General features: G+C 40.6%; 1 protein-coding gene across 2 annotated transcripts in view; it reads right to left on the reverse strand.

Annotated features, from left to right (window-relative positions):
* Positions 1-18,087, reverse strand: part of RNF217 (ring finger protein 217) — a 128,185-nt gene extending 110,098 nt beyond the window's left edge. Inside the window, exon 1 of one of the 2 annotated variants that reach the window (XM_033407898.2) lies at positions 16,599-18,087. In XM_033407898.2, coding sequence (XP_033263789.1) covers positions 16,599-17,474 — 876 coding nt within the window. In that variant the 5' untranslated portion in view covers positions 17,475-18,087. The remainder of the gene's footprint in view (positions 1-16,598) is intronic. The other variant, XM_004263860.4, reaches the window with a different exon arrangement.
* Positions 18,088-25,942: the final 7,855 nt, after the last annotated feature.

Consider the following 25,942-nt stretch of genomic DNA (forward strand, 5'->3'; position numbering starts at 1 on the left):
AAGACAATCCATGAACTATTATGACTACCAAGTTAAGAACCCCTATTTGGAAAAAGGGATGCTGAAGTGATGTTGAACAGAAAATGCATAGAAAGCTTTTCTTTTCCTTTAAAACAAAGTACTCTCTAAAGTGGCCCTTCCACTCTGACAGTTATATCTGTTTCTTCCCTTTTCTCACCAGACAACAAACCTGCAAGCCAAGGAAGGATGAATGACTTCCCTTTACAGTTCTTCAATCTTATTCAAAGAAAACATTTGAGTAATACAAACCCATTTTCATTCTTTTCACCAGAAACTGAGTAAATAACTTTCACATACTATAAAGTCATCAACTTTTGACACTTTCTCTTTACAAATTTATCAATGGTATACCCAAGGTGACCTGGTAAACAAGTGTTTGCATACCATATAGAAATTTTTAAAGTCTTGAGAGAGTAGGTATGTAGGTAAAACAATTTTTTGTTTTCAGGTAGAATCTACCATAGCATCATATATAAATAGATTATTAATGATAAATAGTCTACAAGATGGCAATGGTTATAAATTATTATGTGAAATGTGTTTATACAAAACGCAATGCAGGAATATATATATTTTGGTGGTTGGGGATAGGGTTTTGACTATGGAATTTTTGAAATATCAACCACATTTTTTGCTATGGAAAATATCAAAGTATCTATAAAGTGAGATAAACATTGAAAAAATATCTTATATCACCTCATGAACTAGCTTTTATTTTTTAATAAAATCGATACTTCTGGGACCTCCCTGGTGGTGCAGTGGTTAAGAACCCACCTGCCAATGCAGGGGACACAGGTTCGATCTCTGGCCCGTGAAGATCCCACATGCCGCAGAGCAACTAAGCTCGTGCACCACAACTACTCAAGCCCGCACGCCTAGAACCTGTGCTCCACAACAAGAGAAGCCACCGCAGTGAGAAACACGCGCACCGCAACAAAGAATAGCCCCCATTCTTCACAACTAGAGAAAGGCTGCCGCAGCAACGAAGACCCAATGCAGCCAAAAATAAATAAATAAAAATTTTAAAAACACAAATTAATTGTTCAAAAAAATAAATAAAATAGGTACTTCCAAGAAAATATGTTAAAGTGTTGGGATACAAAATTAAATCCCATTCACATTTATAGAGGAAAAATAATGAACTGACTTTGAAATGAGTTGTTCTTGACAAGAAGATTAATACAGAGGGAAAAAAAGAGCTAAATTCTTTGCAAACAATTTAAATGAAGTATTACAAACGTAATGGATGTTCTAAACATAAACTATAAAGTCCAACTTTTCTAGCTACTTAAATTTTTCTCAAATTGTTTTATAAACAAAGTACTCCTAGATGCTACCCAGTATCTGTGATTGCTCACACTACCTAATTTGAAAATATTTTAAATTTAGTAAACACTACTGGTCTTTAAATCACTTTTATCCAGCGGTGTTACATGGCAAGACAACTGAAAAACCTGTCATGATACAAATGCATAAGGTTTATATTCTTCTAAAATTTACACAACCCACACATGGAACAAATCTATTTTAAAGATAAATACTTGAGGTTTTCTCATAAATACTTTAAAAAATCGATATTTTATTACCTCCAACTGAAATATTACTGGTTCTATGATGAATAATAGAATGTAATTAGAGGAAACACTTCAGGACTCTGAAATAAACAAACAACGGTTCATAGGAGAGAGGGGAAACTCAGTTACTCAGCATAAAATCAACAAAGCAAATCTTTGTTTAAGTAATTACTTTATCAGTGTACCCTTACTAAAAACAAAGAAAAGGACAACCACAGTCAAAATAAAACAGCCACTGTACAGTTAAGCCATGACCCCAGGGCCTTTCCCATTAAAGGTAGAGGAAGTGGAACTGACACCCAAATAGAATACTGTTACAAAAACAAGAATTAGGAGTAAGAGAGTGTAATAAAGTAAGAATTAATTGAGGAAGCAAAGGACAATCATTCAAAACAATGCAAAACCATAAGGACAAGAAATGAATAGAGTTATGAAATAATCCTAACTTCCTCTCAGAACTTACTGGTGGACCAGTGAGACCTTCGCCATCTGTGAGAAGGGGAGGGTGGGAGTTCCTATTTGTTTTAAGTAATGACATAAGCAAACTGTTGAGCATAAAATGAGGAAAGACTAAGAACGGCAAATTGCAAAAAAGTAGGTAGCAGAAAATAGCTCAACTTCTTTGATAAATTGATTCTGACAATCAGTAAAATAACAACTATGGACACCTATTCAAAAGATGTTTTCATATTTTTCGGTCAGTGATTTTCTACATGGTGTCTCTGGAACCAAACAATTAAAACCAAACAAACAAACCCATTGCAGGCAGACAAAATGCAAGAGGGAATCAAGCTGAACAGAGGTTGATCATACACTGCTTGAAAGATAAAGACGGCAGCTGGTCCAGAGTTATACAACGTGGACCTCTGAACATTAAAGGCTGCAAGAACTGGCAGGACATTCTGCTAGACCAAAGGTAAAGCACTCCCTGCACCTTTTAAAACCAAAAGCCCAATAAGTGATAGGACAGGAGACAGAACCATTTCCACACTAGCGCAGACCACTGTCATCTCTGCCCTGGACTGCTGCAGACGCCTCCTAACCCTTTTCCCTGCTTCTCTTCCTGCCACCTCACCCCTCAAACACAGTTTATTCTCCACACTGAAGCCAGGCTCTTTTCGGAGCATTAATTATCATTTGACAGCTCTACTAAATTTTCCAATGGCTTATTATTACAGTTGGAATAAAGTACCAATTCCACAGAGGGGCATCACAGCTGTACGTGATCTGACCCACATCTCCCTCAATAAGCCATCTCCGACCAGGCTCCCTCCGTTCCCTGTTCTTGAAACACAGCACACCCGTGGGTCTAGCTTTGCAGAGTGATGCTCTGTCCAGCTGCCTGTGGTGCTCTGCTCTGTACTGAGGCCTCTGTTCCACAGACTCCTGCTCACCATTCAGCTCTCACCTCTTTACCTGTATTTGCATACTGTCCTTCCCAGCCCCTCTCTCTAGCCATGGTGACTTGCACGCCCTCCCTCTCTATTTCCACAAATGTAATTTTTTTTTTTCTTTTTGCGGTACGCGGGCCTCTCACCGTTGTGGCCTCTCCGGTTGCGGAGCACAGGCTCCAGATGTGCAGGCTCAGTGGCCATGGCTCACGGGCTTAGCCGCTCCGCGGCATGTGGGATCTTCCCGGACCAGGGCACGAACCCGTGTCCCCTGCATCGGCAGACGGACTCTCAACCACTGCACCACCAGGGAAGCCCCACAAATGTAATTTTGAGTGTGTATGTGTGCTTGCTCACCCCACCTCACTTGGAGACACGCCCCACCCCTAACTCCCTTATCCTACTCCCCCTGTACATCAACAACCACTTTTTAGATACTAGCCAAGTTCCAGCTTTTTCTACTCCGATAAACACAGCTTTCTCTTCCCAGAGCCACTTAAGTCAACAATCAGCATCACACAATGTAATTATAAACTTTCCCTAATATTTGCTGGACAGCTTACTTTTCACCTATTGAATTTCTAAACTCGCTGAGGATGGATCATAGACTACACTGTCTCTTATCATAGTGATCAGCATAGCTCTAAACAAATATTTTGTGCTCTGTAAATGTTTTTAAGAGAATAAGAATGCTCTAGTTCCCCCTCCCCTTTGATTCCCTTAAACCTACTGAGTACTAGAGAACAGATCTTCTACAGTGTGACTACAGTGAAAGAAAGGAAAGTCTTGTCCACTTGAAAAGATTTCTCTATATAAAGGTCTCTGCAACTCACTAATTATCTAGTAGAACTTTTTTGGTCTTGTGTTTTTCCAGAAGTGGTGATGAGATGATTAATAGTAATCCTTCCATCTTGTCTCAGCTACAGTCTTATGAGCAGAAGCATACACTTTATATGTGACTGTGCAGGGTTAAGGGTGGGGTTATGGTCCCAGATCAGTGTCCTTAACCAGCCTGTGATGAGACCTCCTGCTTTACCTTGACCTCATTAGCACCCTGAGCAAACCAACAAGGTTTTGTCCAATCCATCTAGACTATAACAAGCCAAAAGAATCCAAAAGTTGCAGTGATTTTTTTAACATCTGAATCTTATTGTATTAATGATACAAAACATCTTATCATCACTAATAGAATGAATAATAATTGTGAAAGCAATGTGTTAGAACCAGCTTTCTTATTTTTAAAAATCTTTGTTCAGCATTTAGTGACACTGAGTCTCTAAGGTCTATGTTCAATTTATTTTGATATATTGCTTGAAAAAGCACCACACATAGACACAAGAGAGGCAAAACAAAACAAAACAAAACAAAAAAACCCTGTTGCCTGGGCTTACTAAATCATTATACTTATTTTTACATCTCATCTACCAAGTATTCAAAGATTGTTGATGAAATTCAGCTAGTAGATGTACATCTTCCCTAATGTCAATCAACTATTCTTGCAGCTGATCATAAAGTGCTATTTTTTAAACAAGTGGGTCAAAACTCTCTGAAGCAATTCATTTGCGTAATTTTCAAGCAAGATTGAAAATTCTATTTCCAAATTTTGTAAGTTTGTAGTGATTTTTAAAGAGAAAAGTATATCTGGACAAACAGTATTTTTCAGAAATCCTAAAACCTAAAAAAAAAAAAAAAAAAAAGGAAGCAAACTCTTGGGAAAAGAATTACTATTGTTTCAAATATTTTCTTTTCAAGCATTCCTCTAAACTCTCCCTTTATCCTAAGGGTGAAGCCCTCAGTGACTCACAAAGTGACATATTAAAAACTAACAACAGAAAAAAGGTAAGCTCAAGGGACATCTATTTTAGGTTGATTCAAACTAAACCTGAAATACATGAATTTACCTGAATGACTATACTCAGATTTTTACAAATCAAGATCAGCAAATAATCTTCTTGTAACACACAAATAAACTTGAGACGTTCACTCACACACACACACACACACACACACACACACACACACACAGAGTTTTAACGTAAAGCACCAGCACACTGAACACACAGAGTATTTCTTTTACTTTTAGGAGCCTATTATTTTCAAAATGTTTCTTTCACAAACAAACAATCTTGAGGAGGAAAAATGGTAATATAAGAAAAAAAAACACTAAAGTTAATAGTAAGACTAGTTAAAAGCAGGATTAAATTAGAACTCTTGGGATTGCACCTATCATTTCCCACCAAGGGCATCTCTAGCAGAAGAATAAAAACCCCCCTACTCTCTACGGAACTAATGAAAGAAACTCACTTTCCCTACCAAGGTCATATGCTCATACAAACATGGTACACTAAGATCTAGCCATATCCAAGTCATTTCTGATTTGACCCAACAGCTCTACTTAGACTTAAACTAATAATAAACTAAACTGTAAACATTAGGAAAAATGGCATTATCAGAGGAAACAAAACACTAGTGAAACACTATGATCAATTGTTTTATTTTACCTGCTGTTTTAAATTGTTAAGCAACCAGAGGAAAAAGCTGCGGTGATCTAACTTGCCTCTTACATCTTGGAGATTCAGGAACACTGAATATGTCCAATAATCAAGTGAGGAAATAAGGCAAGAATCAACACCACAAAAAGGGAAGTAATTTGCTAGGTAGCCTATAATTAGCCTCTGAATCTTACAGTAGAGAATATCATTGAGGCAAACAGCTTAGAAAGATTTAAAACGGGATCAGTCATTCACATGAATGCATAAGCACAGAATTTAGTTACCTCAGCTGGGGGAAAAGAAAAAGACCCATCATAAAAGCAATACACCTCCTTTGTTTCAGGGTGCACATATCCTCAACAAGGAAGAGATTTCTGAGCACAACACATTTGGTTCTGGAAACGCAAGGCTTACCTATTTGAGAGGACGCTAATCAAATGATAAAATCAGCCAAATTGGAATATCATAAACAATAAAAAACCAACAGTGGGTCAATTTAACAAAGGTTAACTAGGGTGGTTAATTCTTAGGTATCATTAAATATAATATAATTTCTGTATAGAATATCCCTGGACTACAAAAACTATCTGTTACATCAACTCTCTTTATTCAGCAAGGTATTCAATCTTTTCAAATAATATTTTAACCTCTAATGAAGCTAAAGTTTTGATATAATGGAAATTACATTATGTAGAATAATTTTAAGTGGTGTTAATAATTAGAAGCTGACCCTGATCTCAAGATATTTCAGGTACAATGGAATTATCTAAAATATTTAATTTTAAAAGGGAACAACTTTTATGTAAGCTTTACTTAAAACTAAATGAAGCTTTATTGTTAAATTATTCAAGGATAAAGCATAAAAAAACCCCACAACACCAAAGTAGAAAATCAATATAGTGATATGAATAGGAAATATATAATTAAATGATTGAAAAGACATGAAATTTTAAAAAAAAAACAAATTAAAATTCAGGCTCAAAACCTTTACTACCTAAATTCACAACATTCCTGATTTTTGTCTGAAGTAGTGTGGTGGATTAAAAATATGGCCCCAAATTCTTTTACATGTTCACAAAAAAAGTTGAGGTCTAAGTCTCTTCCCCTTGAATCTAGGCAGCCTATGACTGCTTTGCCCAGGTGATGCTGAGTGACTTCCAAAGTTAAGACAGAAAAGATCACGCAGCTTCCACTTGGCTTACTTGAGACTCTTGCCCCAGAGGAAGCCAGCCTCCATGTAAGAAGCCCACTTCCCTGAGACTATCTTGCTGTCAAGGCCACATGTAGGCACTTCTGTACACAGCTGCAGCTGAGTATCCTGACAAAGGCCAGCCAGCATCAGCTGACAGCCAAGTGAGCAAGCTGACATCTGCCTACAACTGCATGAGAAGCCCCAAGTGTGAACTGACCAGCTGAGCCCTTCCCAAATTCCTGACCCACATGCCATGATCAAAAAAAAAAAAAAAATGGTTGTCTTAAGTTCCCAGGTTCCGGAGGAATTTGTTAAGCAGAAGACATAGTAACCAGAATAGGTTTTATAATTAAAGAAGCATTTCAGTGATAGGTGGGATGCCAGGATAAAGACTCAGGCCATAGCATTCTGTTGCATTAAAAATTTAAATCTATTGTGAAATAAAATATCAAAAATTCAGCTTCAAAATCCTTATTTTTCCTACCAACCTAAACTTACTATAATTTACTGTCAATCATTCACTCAGTCTTTTAACAAATACTTATTGAGCACCTATTCCATTCTGGGCTTCATGCTAAATGCTAGTTATAAAAGCAGCTCAAATAATAGTGGGGAAGGGGAGATAATTAATCAAACATCAAATAATCATACAAACATATAATTACAAAAGGGGATAAAGATACAATGGCTGCAGAGTAAAAAGGACTCTAAAAGCATAAACGGCAGGAATGATTCAGTCTGGAGACTCAAGGATGGCTGACATCTGAAAGAAGAGGAAAATTAACAGAGAGAAGGCTACACGCCTGATACACGTCTGATATAGAGCTGGAGGGACAAAGAGACTGAAGAGAGCAGAGGCCAAACCTCATCATCAGTGTTATGAACTGGAATCTTTTTGTGCAATGGGAAGGTCTTGTAGGTGTTTAAGCAAGATAATGAAATGTTGAGATTTTCATTTTAAATACCACCTTGGCTATCTATTCTCATACTCTGTATATTGACAACTAGCATCTGATTTATTAATTATTTATAGACTACGTAAGTCCACTACACAAATACTCATTTCATGTGTACAATATGCCAAGAGCTAAGAAATCAATCCAAAAAAATGAATAAGATTTCTGCATGCATCAAGCTTTACAGTCTAATGGGAGCATAGAGCAGGAAACAGGTGATTTAAATATAGTGAAATGAGAAGAATCTTATAGTGAGTCAAAGCGTTGTCACAGAATATAGAAAGGATGCTTAATCCAGATATAGGGGGTCAAGAAGAATTCTCAAAGGAAGAAATGTCTAAGCTAAGACTAGAAGAATGAATCAGTGTGAAAGAGGCAAACAGAGTTTGGGGGAGTGTGGGAAAAAAAGTAGCCCCCCCCCAAGACAGAACCTAATGTCACTAAACTAAAGGATCATAATTAAGAGAGTCATAGAGTGCTCAAGGAACAAAAAGAAGTTTAATATGGCTAAAGGCTTAGGGGGGCACTTGATGAGAAACAAAGTTAAGAGTGGTAAACAGGAGTTAGATCACTCAGGCACATGTAAATCATGTTTAGATTCTATTCTACAAGCAACAGCACACTGAAAGGCAAAGAAGGGGAACGCTAAGACCAGTCGTGCATTTTATAAGACAATGCTGACTGTAGTGTGAAGGACAGACTGGAAATGGTCAAGATTGGAGCACTAGGACCAAGCAGGAAGCTGTGGCTGGAATCCAGGAGAGAAATGGTGGAGGTCTCAGCAAATGCCAGTAGAAATGAAGAAAAGTAGAGTTGAGAAAATATAAAAATAATTTCAGGAGGTAGAACTGAAAGAACTAGGTGATTAGTTAGATCTGGGGGGTGAGGGAGAGGAAGAATTCAGGGACGATGCCCAAGTTTCTGGCCTGGGTATAACTGATGGAAACACGGAAGCCCAAAGGAAGGGCAAAGCTTTAGGGGTGTGGGAAGGAAGAGGAGGAAAGGGAGATTTCATCCCGAGAGGTTTAAGGTGGCTGTGGGTAGTACATGCAGGTGGCAATGTCGAGGAGACAAACAGCTACCTGGTACTGCAGGTGAGAAGAGTCATCCAGGCTAGAGACAAAGATTTGGAAGTCAAGAGCATATAGGTGTTACCTAAAACCATGGGAGTGGACGACATGACCCCACTACTAGTACACAGTGTGAGGAGAGGAGAGAGAGGGTTTAATATAGGACCATGTAGACACCAACATTAAGAGATGGTAACATAAGAAAAAGCTCAAACGGAAACAAAAGGAATGGCCAAGAGAATCAGGAAGAAAAGGTCCCGTTTTCTGCCATTAAAACTTAATAGTAAGTCAAATCATAGCTCCTCTACACTCCTCTTGATTTTCGTACACGACGATGAGGCTGACTTTGGTAGAAATCTTCCTCTGGATCTAAATTTGGGCAAGAGACTTCCACTTCCTCAAAACATGTAATTAAGTTTCTTCTTGGACTGGAAGACTTGTGATTCTGTACAATATGGATATAAACTTAAAAGAAAAATGAAATAAATATATAGTTAACCTATAAATAAGATAATAAATGCAAAGACTGTAAAAAGACCTTGGGTTTTAGAGCCAAATGGACCTGAATTGAAATCCCACCTTTGTCATTTCCTAGCTGTGTGATTTAGGGCGAGTTATTTAATCTCTCTAACCTTGAATTTCCTCACATAACATTCTGCTACCTACAGTACAGAAATTGAGCTGTTCCTGTTTTCTTGAACCCATTCTAATCAGAAAGCCAACCCCACCAGTGCCAATGAAAACAGCACTGTTCACACTTACAAATAATCTCCTTGTTGGGAAATCCAGTGGTCAATTTTAATCTTTATCCTGCTGAAACTATCGGAAGCATTAGACAAAAATGATTACTCTTTCCTTTTTAAAACATCACCTTTGTTTGGCCTTTGGGTAACTACTCTGCCTTGGTTTTCTTCTTGCCTATCTGGCCCTCTCCCTTTCAGACTTTTTGCTGGTTCTTTCATACATCCCAGACTTTATATATCAGCAAACACTGGTAGGCCCAGACTCAGTCCTCAATCCTTCCCTATCAACTATCATGCCCCAGGTCTGGTCTCACGGCTTTAAATATCACCTATATGTCAAAAATATTCAAATTTACATCTTCTGTTAAGATGGCTCTGCTGAATGCCACACACCAACTGCCTATTCAACATCCTTTTATGAATGTCTAAATACCTTTTCAAACTTAGCATGAACTCCTGATTCTCCTTAAAACTAGTCCTCCTACAGTATTAGTATTCCTCACCTTATTAAATGACAAACCCATTCTTCTAATTGCTTGGGCTCAAAACCTGAGTCATCCTGGACTCTTTTTTCTCTCATCCCACACCCAATCATCAGCACATTCTGTCAGCTCTATTGTCACAATATATTCAAAATTCCACCAGTGCAAACCATATTGACCTCTATCACCCTAGTCTGAACTGTCACACCTCCCCTCTGGCTTACTGCCATCGTCTTCTAACTGGTCTTTTTATTTCCATTCTTGACTCCCATAGTATATTGTCCACAGAGAGCCAGAGTACTTTCTCATAAAGGTAAAGTCATATCTGATTAGCTTAAAATCATCTTACAGCTTCCGATCTCATTCAGAGGAAACACAAATTCTCTATGGCCTTAAAGCCCTTTCCGATCAGCTTTTCCCACTCTTCCTGCTGGTTTCTTCTTATCGCTCACCACCTCATTCCCTATGCTTCAGCCGCATGGATCTTTTTGCCATTCCTGGAACCCCCCCAAGTATGCTCCTGTCTCTGGAACTTTATACTTGCTGTTCCCTTAGATATCCTCATGGTTTGCTCTCTCACGGCCGTCAGAAAGATCTCTGCTCAAAAGTCACCTTGTAAAATAAACCCTCCCTGACAACTCCTAAAAACACTATAAATATATAAAGAAAAACCTCCTCCCCAATATTTCTTATCACCCGTCCCTTGTTTTTCTTTCTCTACAGCCTTTATTATCTCCTAATATACTAAATAATTTACTTATTTTATTATCAACCTCTCCCCAGCCTAGTATATAAACTCCATGAAGTAAGGGGCTTTATCTGTTACTGTCCTCTGTATCCCCAACACCTCCAACAGCGTTTCATATGTAATAAGTATTTAATATGTAAGGGAATTAAAATTAAATAATGAAACGTGTAAAAATGCTTGGAATATAGATGTTCAATTAATGGTTGTTATTATTTGTGGAAACTCAAGTGTAATTACCCAAAATTGATAGGGCAAATAGTACTGATAACATTGAAAGAGAATATTATTCTAGGAATTTATTGTCCTGCAGACACTGAATTTTTGTTTTAAGACAGAACTTGATTTGGGAAGGTTCATTTCGTTTATCACATAAAACCCTTCTGACACTGAATTTAAACAAAAAAAACCAATTCTTTGAAAGTATCATAACTTTAAAGATTTGCCACATTGTCATGAATGATCCAAAACAAACAGCAAAATTATGTTTTCTTTTAAGCAAAGGTAATAAATATTTTGAAAGAAGCAAAGTATTAACTAATATTCTATTTATCACAATTACAAAGAACTCTGAGAAATATGTTTATTAAGAAAAAAGTAATGAGTGGATTTATTACTTTGAAATAAACATAATAGGAGGAATAGTAATATGCTTACTAAAAGGTTAACTGGTATTCCAGAATCGGCTTAAGAAAATCCTCCCAGAAAGGAAGCAGAAGAGGGGAGACCCACAGCTGTCTGAGAACTTAAAGGAAAGCTTATTTATGCTTGGAAGACAAAGCTTGGAAGAAACACTGCCAACTAGTCTCTAAGATGGCTCCTTGAGGGCATTTAATACATTTATAGATTATCTCATGGTCCTTGCCACACAGGTACTCAATAAATGTTTGTTAAATGCGTAAATGGTACATTAACAAATGAAAAAGTTAATTATAGGAAATTATGACTCAAGTATCTGTCTACAACCCCATCACAAACTCTTAATGAAAAGCTGGGAGCTGAAGTCCTAACGTTCTCTTTTTGCCGTCTCTCATATGAGGAGTAAGGAAGAGCCTTCAAGTGTAAACGCTGAGCTCTATCTACTCTAGGAGAAAAAAGAAAAAATCACCACTGTAAAGGTTTCAGTTGACGCATGAGGTAAGTAGTACTAGTCATGTTATTTGAGATCTTGTAGGCAATGGAGCACAATGCAGGGTTTCTCCACATGGCGTCGTCATCTCCAGATGCTGGAAGCGACGGGAAGGAAGACACCCAGGCAGTGCCTGGACCAGGTCCTGCTGGCCCAGAGATGAGCCCCTGATAGGGGATTGATTCCTCTGCAGAAATCAAGTGCTACTTAAAATCAAATTTTGAAAAGTAAGAGAAAAAAGAAATTATTAAAGAGAAACGAAGAAATTATTAAAAGAGATATCATTAAAGAGTCAGAAGAGGAAAATAAGTAAGTGCATGAGTCAGGAAGGTTTATAAAAGCAAATGTTACCACAGCCCCCCATTACACATACACACACACACACACACACACACACACACTCATTCTGTACACACAAAAAAAAGCTTACATATGCCTGAATTCTCACTTTTCAAATTCTCAGAGTGATTTAACAGAGTTCAGTCTCTTTTATTCTTCACATTTTTAAGACTACCAAAATCACACCTGGCATGATAGGATCTGTAAATCACCTGTGTGAAGATGGCTGCATGCAAACTCCATATTGAACGGGACAGATTCTAAAACTACCCAGGTTGTTTTAAGGTTTAAAGGGAAAAAGTAGGTTACACTTTTACCCATAAAAGTCTGGATGACTCAGAGTTTAATAATAGGATACAGAAGCTTTCATCCCTAGGTCACTGATTCGAGGGTGACTATGGTAGACAGTCATTCTAGGACATTACCATCTAGCAGCTGTTTTGTTCACAAACTGCAGAAGAAATGTGTTGCTTGTCTCTATTAATACTCATTTGACAGGTGTATACATTCCAAGTCAGCATCTGCCAATCGCGAGCACTTTGAAGCAGAGTGATGAAAGCGGCAACAGCCCTTACCTTTAGAAAGCCCTTAGGATGCCCAATTCTCTTCTTTCTTTACGTAAAGGACTAAATATTAATATTTCGCATCATAACAGATTTTACTGTCTCAAAGCAAAATCATAAAAGAAAGATACCTGTGGAGGATTTTTTGAAATGAGCGCAATATCATTCTATGAAACAAGGAAAGCAACAATCTTTCCTCCTAGAAAACGTGGTAAAGGCCAAACCAGCTGAGGTCAGTACTCAGAATGGCCCTGCGACCTGCAGGAGACTGCAGACATCCCTGCAACTGTGCGCTCTAAGCCATGGTCATACGTGCACACACAGCTTACTAGGAAACGTACTTCTAAAATTTATGTACCAAAGATTTATGTACCCAGGCAACACAAACCAGTTAAACTCCCACTATCTCCGTCATGGTACTCTACAGCCTTTAAGTAACTCCCCTATGTAAGTGCCAAAGATTATAATGTATCAGTTCAGTCCTTCACCATGGCAACTGGAAACTGGATGATACCCATCGGCCAGTAAAGTCATTCTACTAAGAAGGATTCTCCAACAGCCCCAGTCACAGTGATAACTGAAGAAGAATTATGTTTTGAAAAACTAAAACTATTATTTTTAAAACACAGTATGGAGGTATTTGAGTCACCACCCTGCTATGTCTGCACTGAAATAATGAAGACACCTATCTATCAGCCTTTGCCACATATTCAGTCCACGGCACTAATGGAAATAAGATTTATGATCTAAAAACCTGCATTCCTGTCTTCCAACTTTGTACCTTCTTTGAAAGAACTCAGCATCTCCTTTTAGAAGAATATTAATTTAACCAGGCAATATTCCAACTCACATTTAGTATGCATTTTTAATGTCTGCATAAAATGCTTAACAGGGACTCTGCTTTGTTTTCTTAAATGATGTTAAATAATACACTAACTATTTGGCACAGATCCAAAAGATGAAAAAGTAATAACTTTTTATTTCAAATATATCATTTTACTTTAAAAGGTCTTAAAAGAGTCTTGCACGTTCAAGCTTGACAGATTTACTTCTGTCAAAACCAAAATGCCTTATAAAATGAGAAAGAGGGCACTCTCCATGCCCTTTGACCTGGTTCAGTAATGCAACAAAACAGTTGATTTGTTGTCAAACTAGGCCTGCAGTTTGATTTTGTTTTGCTTTAGAATTGGTGTGTCATTACAGATCATGGTCTGCAATCCCATTTCATTGATGAGGAAATTAAGACACAGAGAGGTTAAGTGATGTGGAAACACAGACTCTAAGTAGAAGGGACCTAATCATTAACACAGATCAGAATTATAACCACAGGCCTAGTTTTATCCAAGTGAAAGAAATGCCATTTTTGTATAAGCTGAAAGTTTGTTTAAAAACTCTTTAATTCTAAGTTTAATAACAAACTTAGCAAACCTATTATTTTTGTCTACTTTAAGTCTTTGTCTTTTGTCTTAAATATCGAGAATCTCAGAGTAGAATTCAGTGCTCAAGCAGATCACCTCCTTCTAGCCGTGGTTTCTGGGGGCAGTTTCATCCTCTCTTTGTCGCTCAGCTCTTCATAAACTCAATAACTAATTAGTTGAGCATCTGTATGTGTCAGACAACATTCTAGGTGCTAAAGCCACAGTAGGGAATAAATCATGTGAAAACTCCTGTCTTCATGGAAATCAACTGCATAAGTACAAGGCAGAATATTTTTATCACTAGGGAGAAAATAAATAGCTGGAAAGGAGATCTAGAGTGGGGGGTGAGGCTCAACTTTGGGTGACCACCAAACAGGTGGTCAGTGAAGGTCACACAGGTGACATCTGCATACAGACTTGAGAGGGAGAAGGGGAAGGAGTAAGCAAGGGAATGGGGGGTGGGGGGGACTCCAGGGGGGATAGTCCAGGCTCAGGGAACAACACACACAAAGCCCTGAAGTGGAAGCATGCCTGGCCTGCATGATTCATCTTTTTGTTGTTGTTTATTATTTCAAATAAAGTGTATTTTTTCTTTATTGAAATTCTGCCAAATACTTCAGAAGAAGGTCAGGAACATACATACAATCCTAAATACTGCCGACAACCTTCAGATACTACGTTACTTCAGAGGAGCTTTTCCCAGTTGTGCATGGCAATGATTCTTCATTCACCTTGCCACCCTCCACTCCCCACCCCTATTCCTTCTCTTTCTCCACTGGAAATCAAAACACTGACTTCCTAAAACTAACTTATGGTGGCAAAAAAAATTTTGCTTTGGGGAAAGGGCCCACCTTAAAGGAATCAAACTGCAGAGTACCCCAACCTATAATGACCACCTCCCTTGAACTTCTAAACCCACTGCATCTGTATCCAGCCCTTAAGAGGAAGTGCTACATGATATTGTTACTCCGCTTACATCTTATTATATGCTACCTTGCATTGTTCTTGTGTACACATCTTGTATACACACCAGGGGACTTCCTTGGAGCAGGGCCCATACCTTGGGAATGTCTGAATCCCACCACAGGGCTTTGCACATGGATGGCACCGGTATCTGTTGGGCTGTTTGACAGTGATGTCATAGAAACTGACATGATGGGCAGCAGGCTTTCCTCCTTTTTCAAGCATCTGTCTGCCGATAACGCATGAAAGAGACATCATAGTCTCTCACAGGCGTTTGGATAATCTCAGCCATCTTGGCCAAGTCACTGTTTGTGTAACATTCCATTCTGTCTAAATTCCCCTTTGCGTTTGCCGTTGGGCACGTTACACACTTTCAGTCTAGACACAAGCATGGCTTAGCCACAATACACAGAGCAACTGCACCATGTGAAATCCTCTTCAGTCCGCTTCAGCCAATGTTATTCAACACTATTATGGGAAAGGATACCAACATGAAACTACCAGACACAGGGGCTATAAAACCCTGTCCATACAGTCTAGCCGGACAAACAGACACATATGGAACAACCTCAGTGCATGCAAGACATGCAGAAGTATTTTGAAAGTATACAAGCAGTGGCCTGGAGGGTGAGGTAAGGCTTCACGGAAAAGTTGGCACCTGAACAGCCAGAGTTTTGAAAGATGAATAGGCGTCGGACAATCAGACATGGGATCAAAGGGCATTCCGGATTGTGCAAAACACTGGCAGAAACATAACAGACTGAAAACTGCGGGAAGGACGCATTCACCACCAGGGAAGGAAAGCCGGTCTACTGCACTCTTAAACTTTCCAAGAAAAAAAACAAGTTTTCAAATAAGGAGCTGAGGAGGAAAGTTTCACCAGCACTTGTTTTGTTAAGCCTCTTAGCCTTGCTTTGCTTTGTTTCGCTCTTTCTGTTTTGTTCCCTCTCAGAGAAATAAAGCACTCTGCTGGCATAAAACTTCAGTGAGAAAAAGTACTTCAACTTAACTGAGAAAAAGGAAACTGAAAAGCGGACCAGGGCCAAGGAATAAATAAATTAGTAACACTTTTTCTGGATTATCTAAATGGAGCAAAATTTCAAATTCGGTATCATTCATTGCAACTCTTCTCTCCACCAACTCAAAACATATTTATTTTCTGCCCACTGTTTGTTAGTTTCTGGGATACCAGGCCTCTGAGGCACTCTCATTGCCCTCCTCTTTGAGCAAGCTCCTTGCCTGCAATCTAATAAAAGAAATAGCAGAAGGCAATTCACTTGTACCCTGTTCCTTCTATGGTTGCCAATCAAAGCTCAAGCAGAGTTAAATTCCAGTCAAGTTAACCAGCGAAGACAAACACACTTAAACCAACAACCGAGATGTAAGAAACTGACAGAGGTCCTCCATAAGGGTGTTCATCACCTCTTCCTGTGAGCAGGGAGCTGGCGAGCTGGACTTCCTGGCCAGTGATCTGGAATGCTGAATGGGGGACAGGGGAGGGACAGAGGGGCTGAGGTTACCTGGGAGCTCAGGTAGACTTTGAGGCACTCCTCGCACACGGCCTTCTTGCAGCAGGGCAAGGGCTTGATGGGCTTGTCTTCCAGGCACACCCGGCACATCAGCACCATGAGGGGCGCATAGGGATCCCCGACCCCACCCAGGCCAGAGTAGGGTGGAGCTCCCAGCAGGCTGGGCACGGAGAACGGCTCGGGCGCCAGGTAGAACTCCAGCTCGATGCTGCCGCCGTCGGGGGACAGGGTGTCCGCTGGGAGCGACAGCCGGGGGCTGGGGAAGGAGGAGGGGGTGCTGGGAGGGTTGGTCACCGGCGGAGCCCGGGGTGGCGACGCGGGCAGCGAGAGCCGCTCCGCCGAGGGGACCTCGGGCAGGTCGTTCTCCACGCAGAACACGGAGCAGAAGACTTGTCTCTTGGCGGGGGGCGGGCGCCGCTGGCCCAGCACGTCCAGGACCAGTCCGTCTGGGGCCCCGACGCGGGTCCGGGGCTCCGGCTGCTCGCCGGGGGGCGCCTCCTGCTGTTCATCCCCTCTCTCGCTTCGGTCCCTCGCTTCCTCCTCCTCCTTTGCCAGCTGCTGTTGCAAAGCCTGGGGGTTGAGGGGCCCGGTGTAGGCCAGTCCTGCGGGCTGCGCCGGTGCCTGGTTCTTCTTCCAGCTCGGGGCCCCCCGGCTTCTCGCGGGCTCCGGGACGCTCGTGTCCGCGCAGCCCGAGTCGCTTCCGCAGCTGTCGCCGCTCGGCTCGGCGGAGGAGGCGCGCGGCCCGGGCGCCCCGGTGCTGTCCCCCGGCGGCCTCGGGGGCTCGGGGTGGCCCGTGGCGCCGCCAGGGGGGGTCCGCGCCTCCAGAGGCCCGCCGCTGCAGCTCACCGTGCTCTGCTCCTCGCCCATAGCCGCCCGCGGCCGAAGCCGCCGCCGCCCATCCAGCCGCCGGGACCCCCACCCGGCGCCGGCGGGCAGCGGGGGCAGCGGCTCGGCTCGACTCGCGGCTCCGCTTCTGCTTCCGGGTCCCTCCTCCGGGGCTGGGACGCCCCGAGCTCCCTCAGGGGAGCCCGTGCTCCCGGGCGGCGGCGCTCGGGGAGCCCGGCCCGGCCCGCTGCTCCTCCTCCTCCTCCTCGTCCTCCTGGTTCTCCCGCGCGGCCGGGCACCGCCTCGGGGGCGCCGAGGGCCGCTCGCTCTGGCCGCCGGCGCGCCCGCCCCACATGCAGGTCGGGGCGGCGCCGCGGCCCCCGGGAGCCCCTGGAGGGACAGAAGGGTCCGGAGGGAAGAGGCCGTCAGTCCCGCGCCATCGCCGGTCCCCGCTGGGGGCCGGGCGGCCGGAGGGCGGTGGTCAAAGGGTCGAGGGGCCTGTGGCGCCGCCGCGGCGCGCACCAGGAGGGGCAGCCGGAGCGCGAGCCAGCCGCCGCGGCCCCTGGGGGAGAGGCCGGAGCGCGCGACCTCCCGCTCCCGCTCCTCGCGCTTCACCTAGCGCCCTCCTCACCGCCCCTCACCCCACCCCTTTGGCACACACCTCCCCACACGTACACACGCGCGCGGGCACCGCGCACTCACTCACGCACACCCCGAGTGGGTGTGATCTCAGACCAGGATGCGCTCTCACCCCCAGGGTTCACGCTCGGCCTCCACTAAACCCTCCAGAGCCGGCAGGCTGCCCTTCGGGCTACGCTTTGAGCAGAACTTCCTACAAAACTCCTCTTTACTGAAAGCTAGAACTAGAAAACCCTGGCTAGTTAGGATTTTGGTTTCGCTTGTTTCTCTTGCGTTCGTCCAATTTTAAATCCTCCAAAGAGGGAGTTCAGAGAATTAACGCTAGGAATTATTAGTTCAAAATGCTGTGTATACAACTCTCTGCTCTCTGCTTAATGAGGTAGGAAGGATGTTTGAAACCCACAAAAGTGCCAAAAAGCACGTTTAACCTATTCCTTTAACTAGAATCCTTATGAGAGCTGGTAAATAATGAATTTAAGATTTATCCCCCTTTCCTCCTTTTCGATGTCCTCATAGGAACTTTTTTGTTTTGTTTTAACCCTTTGAATATTCCAAAATGGGTAGCATTAAGGTAGTAAGATGGTCTGGCCTAATTAATAAACCGGATCGTTGGAAATCATGAAAAGTTTCATTAGCACAACCATATTTATCCCCAAAACCGTTTCCAAGACAACAATTATAGTTGAGCCAGAGCTTAATTATGTGTTGATCTATCTTTATTTTCCAGGAAGTATTAGTCACCCAGACTGGTGCATGTTAGTTCCCTAAAGCCAATGAAAACATTTTTGGGAAGCCAACCTTTGTTTTTTTCATCGAGAGGGAATTCAATTTACACATTCATGTAATAGGAAGGAGCTGTGAAGTGTGTAGAAATTTTTATCTTGAAGTTGATATTGGGTTGTTCTAAAATATTTTCCAAATCAGATAACAAATGCTAGAAAGATGACTATGCAGTACGAAGAAAGGAGGGTAGCACCAAAGAACATGTCCATCATGTATGTCTGATGTTCAGCGGCACCACAAATGGATGAATCTAATCAATTAGTCTAAATGCCCACCTCATTGATCAGTCTGACCCAAGAATGAAGAATTCTTACTTGGAAGATTAAATGCTATTTAGAGATTTTTTTTTTTTTCACCTTGGCTAATTGATTTCCTAGTAACTGTTATTTTTTTTCCAAATGATCCTCGTGTTTATTGTTTTAAAGGCAGGGACAAGAAGCCTACATGTTTGTGTCTTTTTTTTTTTTTGCTGTACGCGGGCCTCTCACCATTGTGGCCTCTCCCGTTGCGGAGCACAGGCTCTGGACGCACAGGCTCAGCGGCCATGGCTCACGGGCCCAGCCGCTCCATGGCACGTGGGATCTTCCCAGACAGGGGCACAAACCCGTGTCCCCTGCATCAGCAGGTGGACTCTCAACCACTGCGCCACCAGGGCAGCCCTGTGTCTTTTTTTGTATGCCATCTGTTAACTACTTTTCTATTCTTTCTAAAGGGATATAAAAGTAATCCGTGTTTTCTGGGTGACAACAGTGAGAGTAAGACCAGGGTAACCATAATGGATACAAAAAAGTATATCTCCACAGTGTCTCTAGGAATCAAACCCCTCAAGGTCTTCCCATAGTTTGGGGACTCCCTCCTCCACACACATTTGCCGTAGGTGTTCCAAGAACTTGTTCTTGCAGTGCCCACCATTTTGTTCCTTATCCCTCAGATTTGGTTCACTGAAAGTGGCTTTCCTCGACACTGAATCAAGTCACTGGTGGGATTTTTGAAGGCTGCCCTATAGCTCTGCAGCCCTTCTCCTTACCATGACTTCCTCCCCATAGGATTCATCTGGTGTTTGTGAAAATAGAACCATGGCATGCCATATCTCCAGCCTCCAGACAGACTCAGACTTGCCTCAATCCTGGGCCCAGCACCCCTGGTGTTCAATCTGGGACCCATGGGACACCAGTAACATGGAATTAAAATGCAAAGTTAATATGATGATCCTACTATCAATTTCCCCTAAAATGAAACACATGAAGCACCTATGATAGTTGTACTGATATGATTCATTAAAAAAAAATGGGTTGAAAATATAGTTACTGTAGCAAAAATTTCACTTATCTGACACAAGCTTAATATTCTCAAAACTCAGACCATCTGCTCCATGTCAGGCTGTATACAGTTGTTAGTACAGTATAAACGCTATCACCAATATTCTGTCACTACCAGTTTCAACTTCCAATGTTTTGTAATTTGCAATGGGCTGTGCACATTCCCTAAAACCAAGACTCGAATACTGAAGACAATGTCAAGTTTGAGAACTGACATAGTCAATTACTTTTGGTCATTACTGAACGTTATTTTTTCTATTACCAACTTTCCTATCCTGGCGTTTAAGCATGACTTGTTTTTGCTTCCCTGGAAAATTTTTATTCAGACTTTAATTCGATAATTAAAGAGCCTAGATTTATTAATTTATTTAAAAGTGTTATGAAAACTCAGAAAAGCTGTGAATAATTTTAATTTTACATACTAAAGGTAAAGCGGATTTCTTCATAACTGTTGTGGAGAAAAAATACATAATGTTTAAATACCATGAAATAATTATACAGCAAATACCTGACCTGTTTTCCTATCAGTCCTTCAACTATCAAATATATATGTGTGTGTGTGTGTATATATATATATATTTTTTTTTTTAATTCATTTCCTGAAGAGGAATGAAAACAGTGGAATGAATTTCTAGGTCTGCTTCTGAAAGACACAGTGAAATGTTGGTCCTCACTCTCCTATTTTCTCTCCTCTTCACCCATGGAGGGAGAGAACCTGGAATCATTAAGGAAAAGGGGCATTAGTACAACACAATTGTTTCGCTTATTTTTCCACCCAAATTTCCTAAGGAAAATCCAAATGATATAAGGTTAAAAATAAAATGAAACAGTATATTCCTTCAAACTATAAAATTAAAGCCCAAATGCTTTGAAAACAGAGGAAACCAAGAATAAAAAGGAAGATGAGGAAGGAAAATGAAGACAGATGGAAGGGAGGAAGGGGAAAAAAAAAAAAGGAAGGAGAGAAGGAGAGAGGGAAGGAGGGAAGGAAGAAAGGAAGGGAAGAACTTTATTATCCACTACCCAAAATAACCACTTAAACTACTTTAACATATTGATAAACTTCATTCTACTGTTTACATCTGTGTGTATAAAAAAATATCAAATGATATATGCTCCTTTTCCTACATTTTTAAAATTAGTAATATATCCTGACCATTTTTCACACTATTAAGATATCTGTATATCATCATGATTTGTGACAATATAGAACTTTACTATATAGATGCATCACAATTTATTTAACTAATTCCATTTTATTTAAAAAAGTAGATTATTTATGATTTTAAGAAAACATACATTTAATATATATGAATATGTATTATAACCTTTGTGTACATTCCTAATATACCATAGCATAAAGTCCTAAAAATTAAATAGCTGCTCAAAAGAGTAGATGTAATTTTGAGGTTTTGGCACACATATCAGAGAAACTTAGCACCAGTTTATAACCCCATTAACAGTGATGGTATGAGAGAGTCTACATCCCTAATCCTTCTAAGGAGATTTTTAAAAATTAAAAATGCTGTAAATAACATGTTACTTTTAAATTAATGAGCACGTTCTTTTAGATAAAAAGGGAAAAATCAAATATTAACTGTCAATTCCCTTTGGATATATATAATTTAGCATCGTATGTTATGGTTCTCTATTCCTGAGGTTATGGTTCTAACAGCTTTCCTTCCTCATCTTTTTAAAAAATTTCCTCATTACCTCTTCTAGTGACAGTAATGCTCTAAAAATACTCGAAGGTAGCCTCAGTCATAGGTAATACTTCTAAGTCTATGATACCAATTCCTCATTTCCTAAATACAGGTGCACCTAAATACAGGTGCACTTATTTGAGTGCCCCAGACTCATTCCCAAATGAATACGGTGCCAAGGAAACCCCATCTTTCAGCCCTCACTGTGGAAGCTCTTTGAATTAAGACAAGAAGAGATCCACTAATAGTGCAAGATCGACTCTTCTTGACCTGAGAAAAGCCCGTTCCCTCCTCACAGAAAAAGTCACCTTGGAGTTTAAAGGCAACTTAGAGTTTCTACTATGGTGGCTTTGGTTTACCAGAAAGATGTCAACCCTGGCTCTGCATCTAGAAATCCCTGGTCTCCTCTTCCCAAGGTACAGAGTGACACAAAGAGAGAGATGCATTCTGTTCTCCCTGTTTCCCTGCTTCCCTTTCTGAAAGGGGTGTCAAGTCACAGCCTCCTCCTGACAGGCTTTGTTTATAGCAGGAGTCAGAAAAATTTACAGCCTGGCTCCTCCCTGGCCCTGAGACTGGAATGCCTCGTTGGTTCGGTAAGCAAGAGCAAGATAAATCTCTTCTTATACAACTCTCAGTACCCAGTACCTCCTTGCTGAGTAATTCACAGTAAAGGAAATCATTTTGTCCAAACTAAAGGGTAATCAAACATCAATGTAACAGAACTGAAGATGCACTTTTACAAAATGACACTTTAATTCTGAAAAGAGTAGAGATTTTCTTAGCAAAAGGAAAAGCAAATCTCTTCCAAATTAGGGAAGAAGTAAGAGGCAACTTAAAGAAAATTTATTTAGAACAATGGCAAAGTGCTTACAAAACTATGTTAAATGAAAAAAGACAAGAAAAATCTAATATATATGATTACAGCTGTGTTGGGATGTATATGATAAAATAAGGACAAAAGTAGTAGGAGTTATTGTATAAGGGTGATGTGGTTATGATTTTTTTTTCATTTCCTAAAATTTCTAAAATATTATGTTGCTTTTATAATGGACAAAAGAGAAAAACAAGATTTTTTTTTAAAGAGTGAAGCAGTTTCATCTTAATGAACAGGGAAGTAGATTTGGTGTTAATAGATGTTATTTGCAGGTACACTCGTGATAGTTAAGGTAAGCAATTCCTCCCATTTGTGTTACAATTCAGTCCAACAACCATTTCCTGAAAGTCTATTAGATTCTGTGTCAAACTTTGGAAAATTCAATTTACTAATTTGTTCCCCAAATTTTCCTTCATTTTTAACTTCATAACATCTATGAAACACTAAACTGTCCAGAGCCAGAGCATATCTTAGCTATATGTGGAAGCCCAGTTCCTAGCATTCTACACATATTTAGTTCTCAACAAAACATTTTTAAAGGAAAGAAACCATGAAAAAATGATCTTCTATAGTGACTTAATTGTTATATAGAACTATGGTTCTCAAATTGTGTGCCAAGGGGCCTTGAGGCACAGCAGTAAACTTCTAGTTTCTAATTTATTAAAACTCTTAGGATATTTAGAATTCTTCAGGGAATCATGGCATTACCTGTTGGACACCATGTAAACTACTGCTGTCGAGTTGTTTGAACCTAATTACTATTAGAAATTTCTTTTTGCCTAAATTAAAGGGCACCATGAAAAATAACTGAGACACGAGGGTGCCACAATATGAGAAAGTTTGGAACCTCAGGGTGGAAACCACAGGTATAGAGCAGAAACAACAGGATCAAGATGCTAACCTCTTAGAGATTTATATTTTAAATGTATGAGACACCTATGTCATAAAGGATTAACCTTGCCTAAGAAAAGTTTTGGTCTTTGCTGCCAGCTCCTGGAAGGTAAGTATAGGCCCTGACTACAGGAATGAGTCTCTCTGTTTATGTGAGGACCTTAGACCTCACATAAACCATGCCACAGAGTCTTTGCTAACAATGTCATGTATGGGGTGGCGGAGGGTGTCCTTGGGTCACGTGGTATCAGCTTGACCTCTGGAGGGGCTGGGAACTAAGCTGAGCCACTTGCATGGTCTGCCATGTCTACATCACTGACTTCCCATAAAAAGCCTGGATAGCAAGGTTTGATGAGCTTCTGTGGTTGGCAAAATTCCATGCATGTTGTCACACATCATTGCTGGGAGAAATAAGCACTGTCCACACAACTCCACTGGAAGGAGACAACTGGTGGCCCCATGACCAGCCTCTCCTGGACCCTGCCCGTACCTTTGCCTGTTACTGATTTGAATCCGTGTCCTTTCATTGTAATAAACCATAGCTGTGAGTAGACATTTTTGCTGAGTTCTGAAAGTCCTTCTAGAGAATTATTCAATCTGAGGGTGGTCATGGGAACTTCCTGAAATATACCACTGCAAAAATGGAAATCGACTAACTTTTGTGAGTTTCCATTTCCCCAAGCAGAAAGATGTCATTGAGAATGTACGGTATCCACTAAGGCAAGAATAAGACAAGTTTAATATAAAAACAGAATAAGAGAAAATTCATGACCTTGTTCTTGGCACACAAGAAAGTTGATTGTCTCAGAAAATATAGATAATTAAGTGACCCTTTTAATTTATGAGGTGCTTGAAATTCATTTTGACATTTCACTTGACAAAATCTAGGAAAATATTAAATGATTCTGAAATGTTCTAAGCTGACAGTGTAAGCCATTCAGTTACATTTATTTTTAAATTATGGCAAATAATTTTATCTATTTATCCCTTAACACACTTGCTACCAAGTTGGAATGGGAGAACCCAGCTGCCTTTGGAGGATGTTAAATACCACAAGCTGTTTCTCAAACACTGTGGAATCAATAAAGCACAAAATATTTTCTCAAATACTTTTAAAAAATTTCTCAGCATGTATCTTAAAAAGCTTTTTATTCACAAATTCCTAACTCATTTATATTTTATTTTTTCTTATATTTGTAAGACTTTGGAGTTGTTATTATAAGCCTTATGAGAATAATGCTTTATTCCATAATTATATAATAGAAAAAGCACAAGACTGGGTAATTTAATATCTGTATCATAGTCGTATTTTGCCATTGTCTATTTCCGGGCCTCAGTTTTTACTTCTGTAAAATGGGCAGATTGAACTGGATGACTCTAAGGTTCATTTCAATACTAAAATTATCATTTTCAATTTAACCAATAGACATTAATCCCTATTTTGTGTATACAGTTGTGAAATGTATAAGGTGTATAAATGGTGAATGTAACTCAATCCATGCCTGGATGGTATAGAACCGTAAATTCAGGATTATGGGAGTTGCAATGCAGGGGGGATTTCTGCCTTGGTGGATCATAGAAAGTTTTATGAAGAGCCTGGAAGATAAATTAGATTCTTACAGATGGAGAAGTTAGTGAGGATAGTAAACATTTCAGTAGGAGGACTAGATGAGCAAACATGATGGCAGATCACATATGGTGCCTTGGGTGGCAGCTTGTGGTCCTGGGTGTCTGATCATATGTGATGCATGGAGAAAGGACAGGAGGGGAGGCAAGAAAGATAAGCTGACACAAAATTATTTAGGGACTTTGTACTGGATAGTTCTATTTGTCCTCTTAGATCCACTCTCTGCTGTTGTCTACCCTCTCTGCCCCTGGAGGCTGAGGCATAGGGGCACACATCAATGTCCTCAACCACCCTCTGCCTTCCAAAGCTGCTCACCCAAGGGAAGGCACTGGCAGGTGACCAGAGAGTTGGCGTGTTTATTTTTCTAGCTCTCGATCTGCCAGTTCCCTGCATGCTGCATGCTGTCTGTGCCCCTCTATCAAAGGCCATAGGTGCCATCATCTCTGGGTTCTGAGAATTTCTTCCTTCAGATCAAGAGGAGGTGTGTTAGTTTCCCAGGGCTGCTATAACAAAATACTGCAAACAGGAAGTCTTAAAATAACAATAATTTATTGTCTCATAGTTCTGGAGACTAGAAGTCTGAACTAAAGCTGTCAGCAGGGCCACGCTCCCTCTGAAATCTGTAAGGGAGAATCCTTCTTCGCCTCTTCTAGCTTTTTGCATTTGCTAGCAAT

The sequence above is a fragment of the Orcinus orca genome, chromosome 12 (assembly GCF_937001465.1).
Source record: "Orcinus orca chromosome 12, mOrcOrc1.1, whole genome shotgun sequence".
Taxonomy (NCBI): domain Eukaryota; kingdom Metazoa; phylum Chordata; class Mammalia; order Artiodactyla; family Delphinidae; genus Orcinus; species Orcinus orca.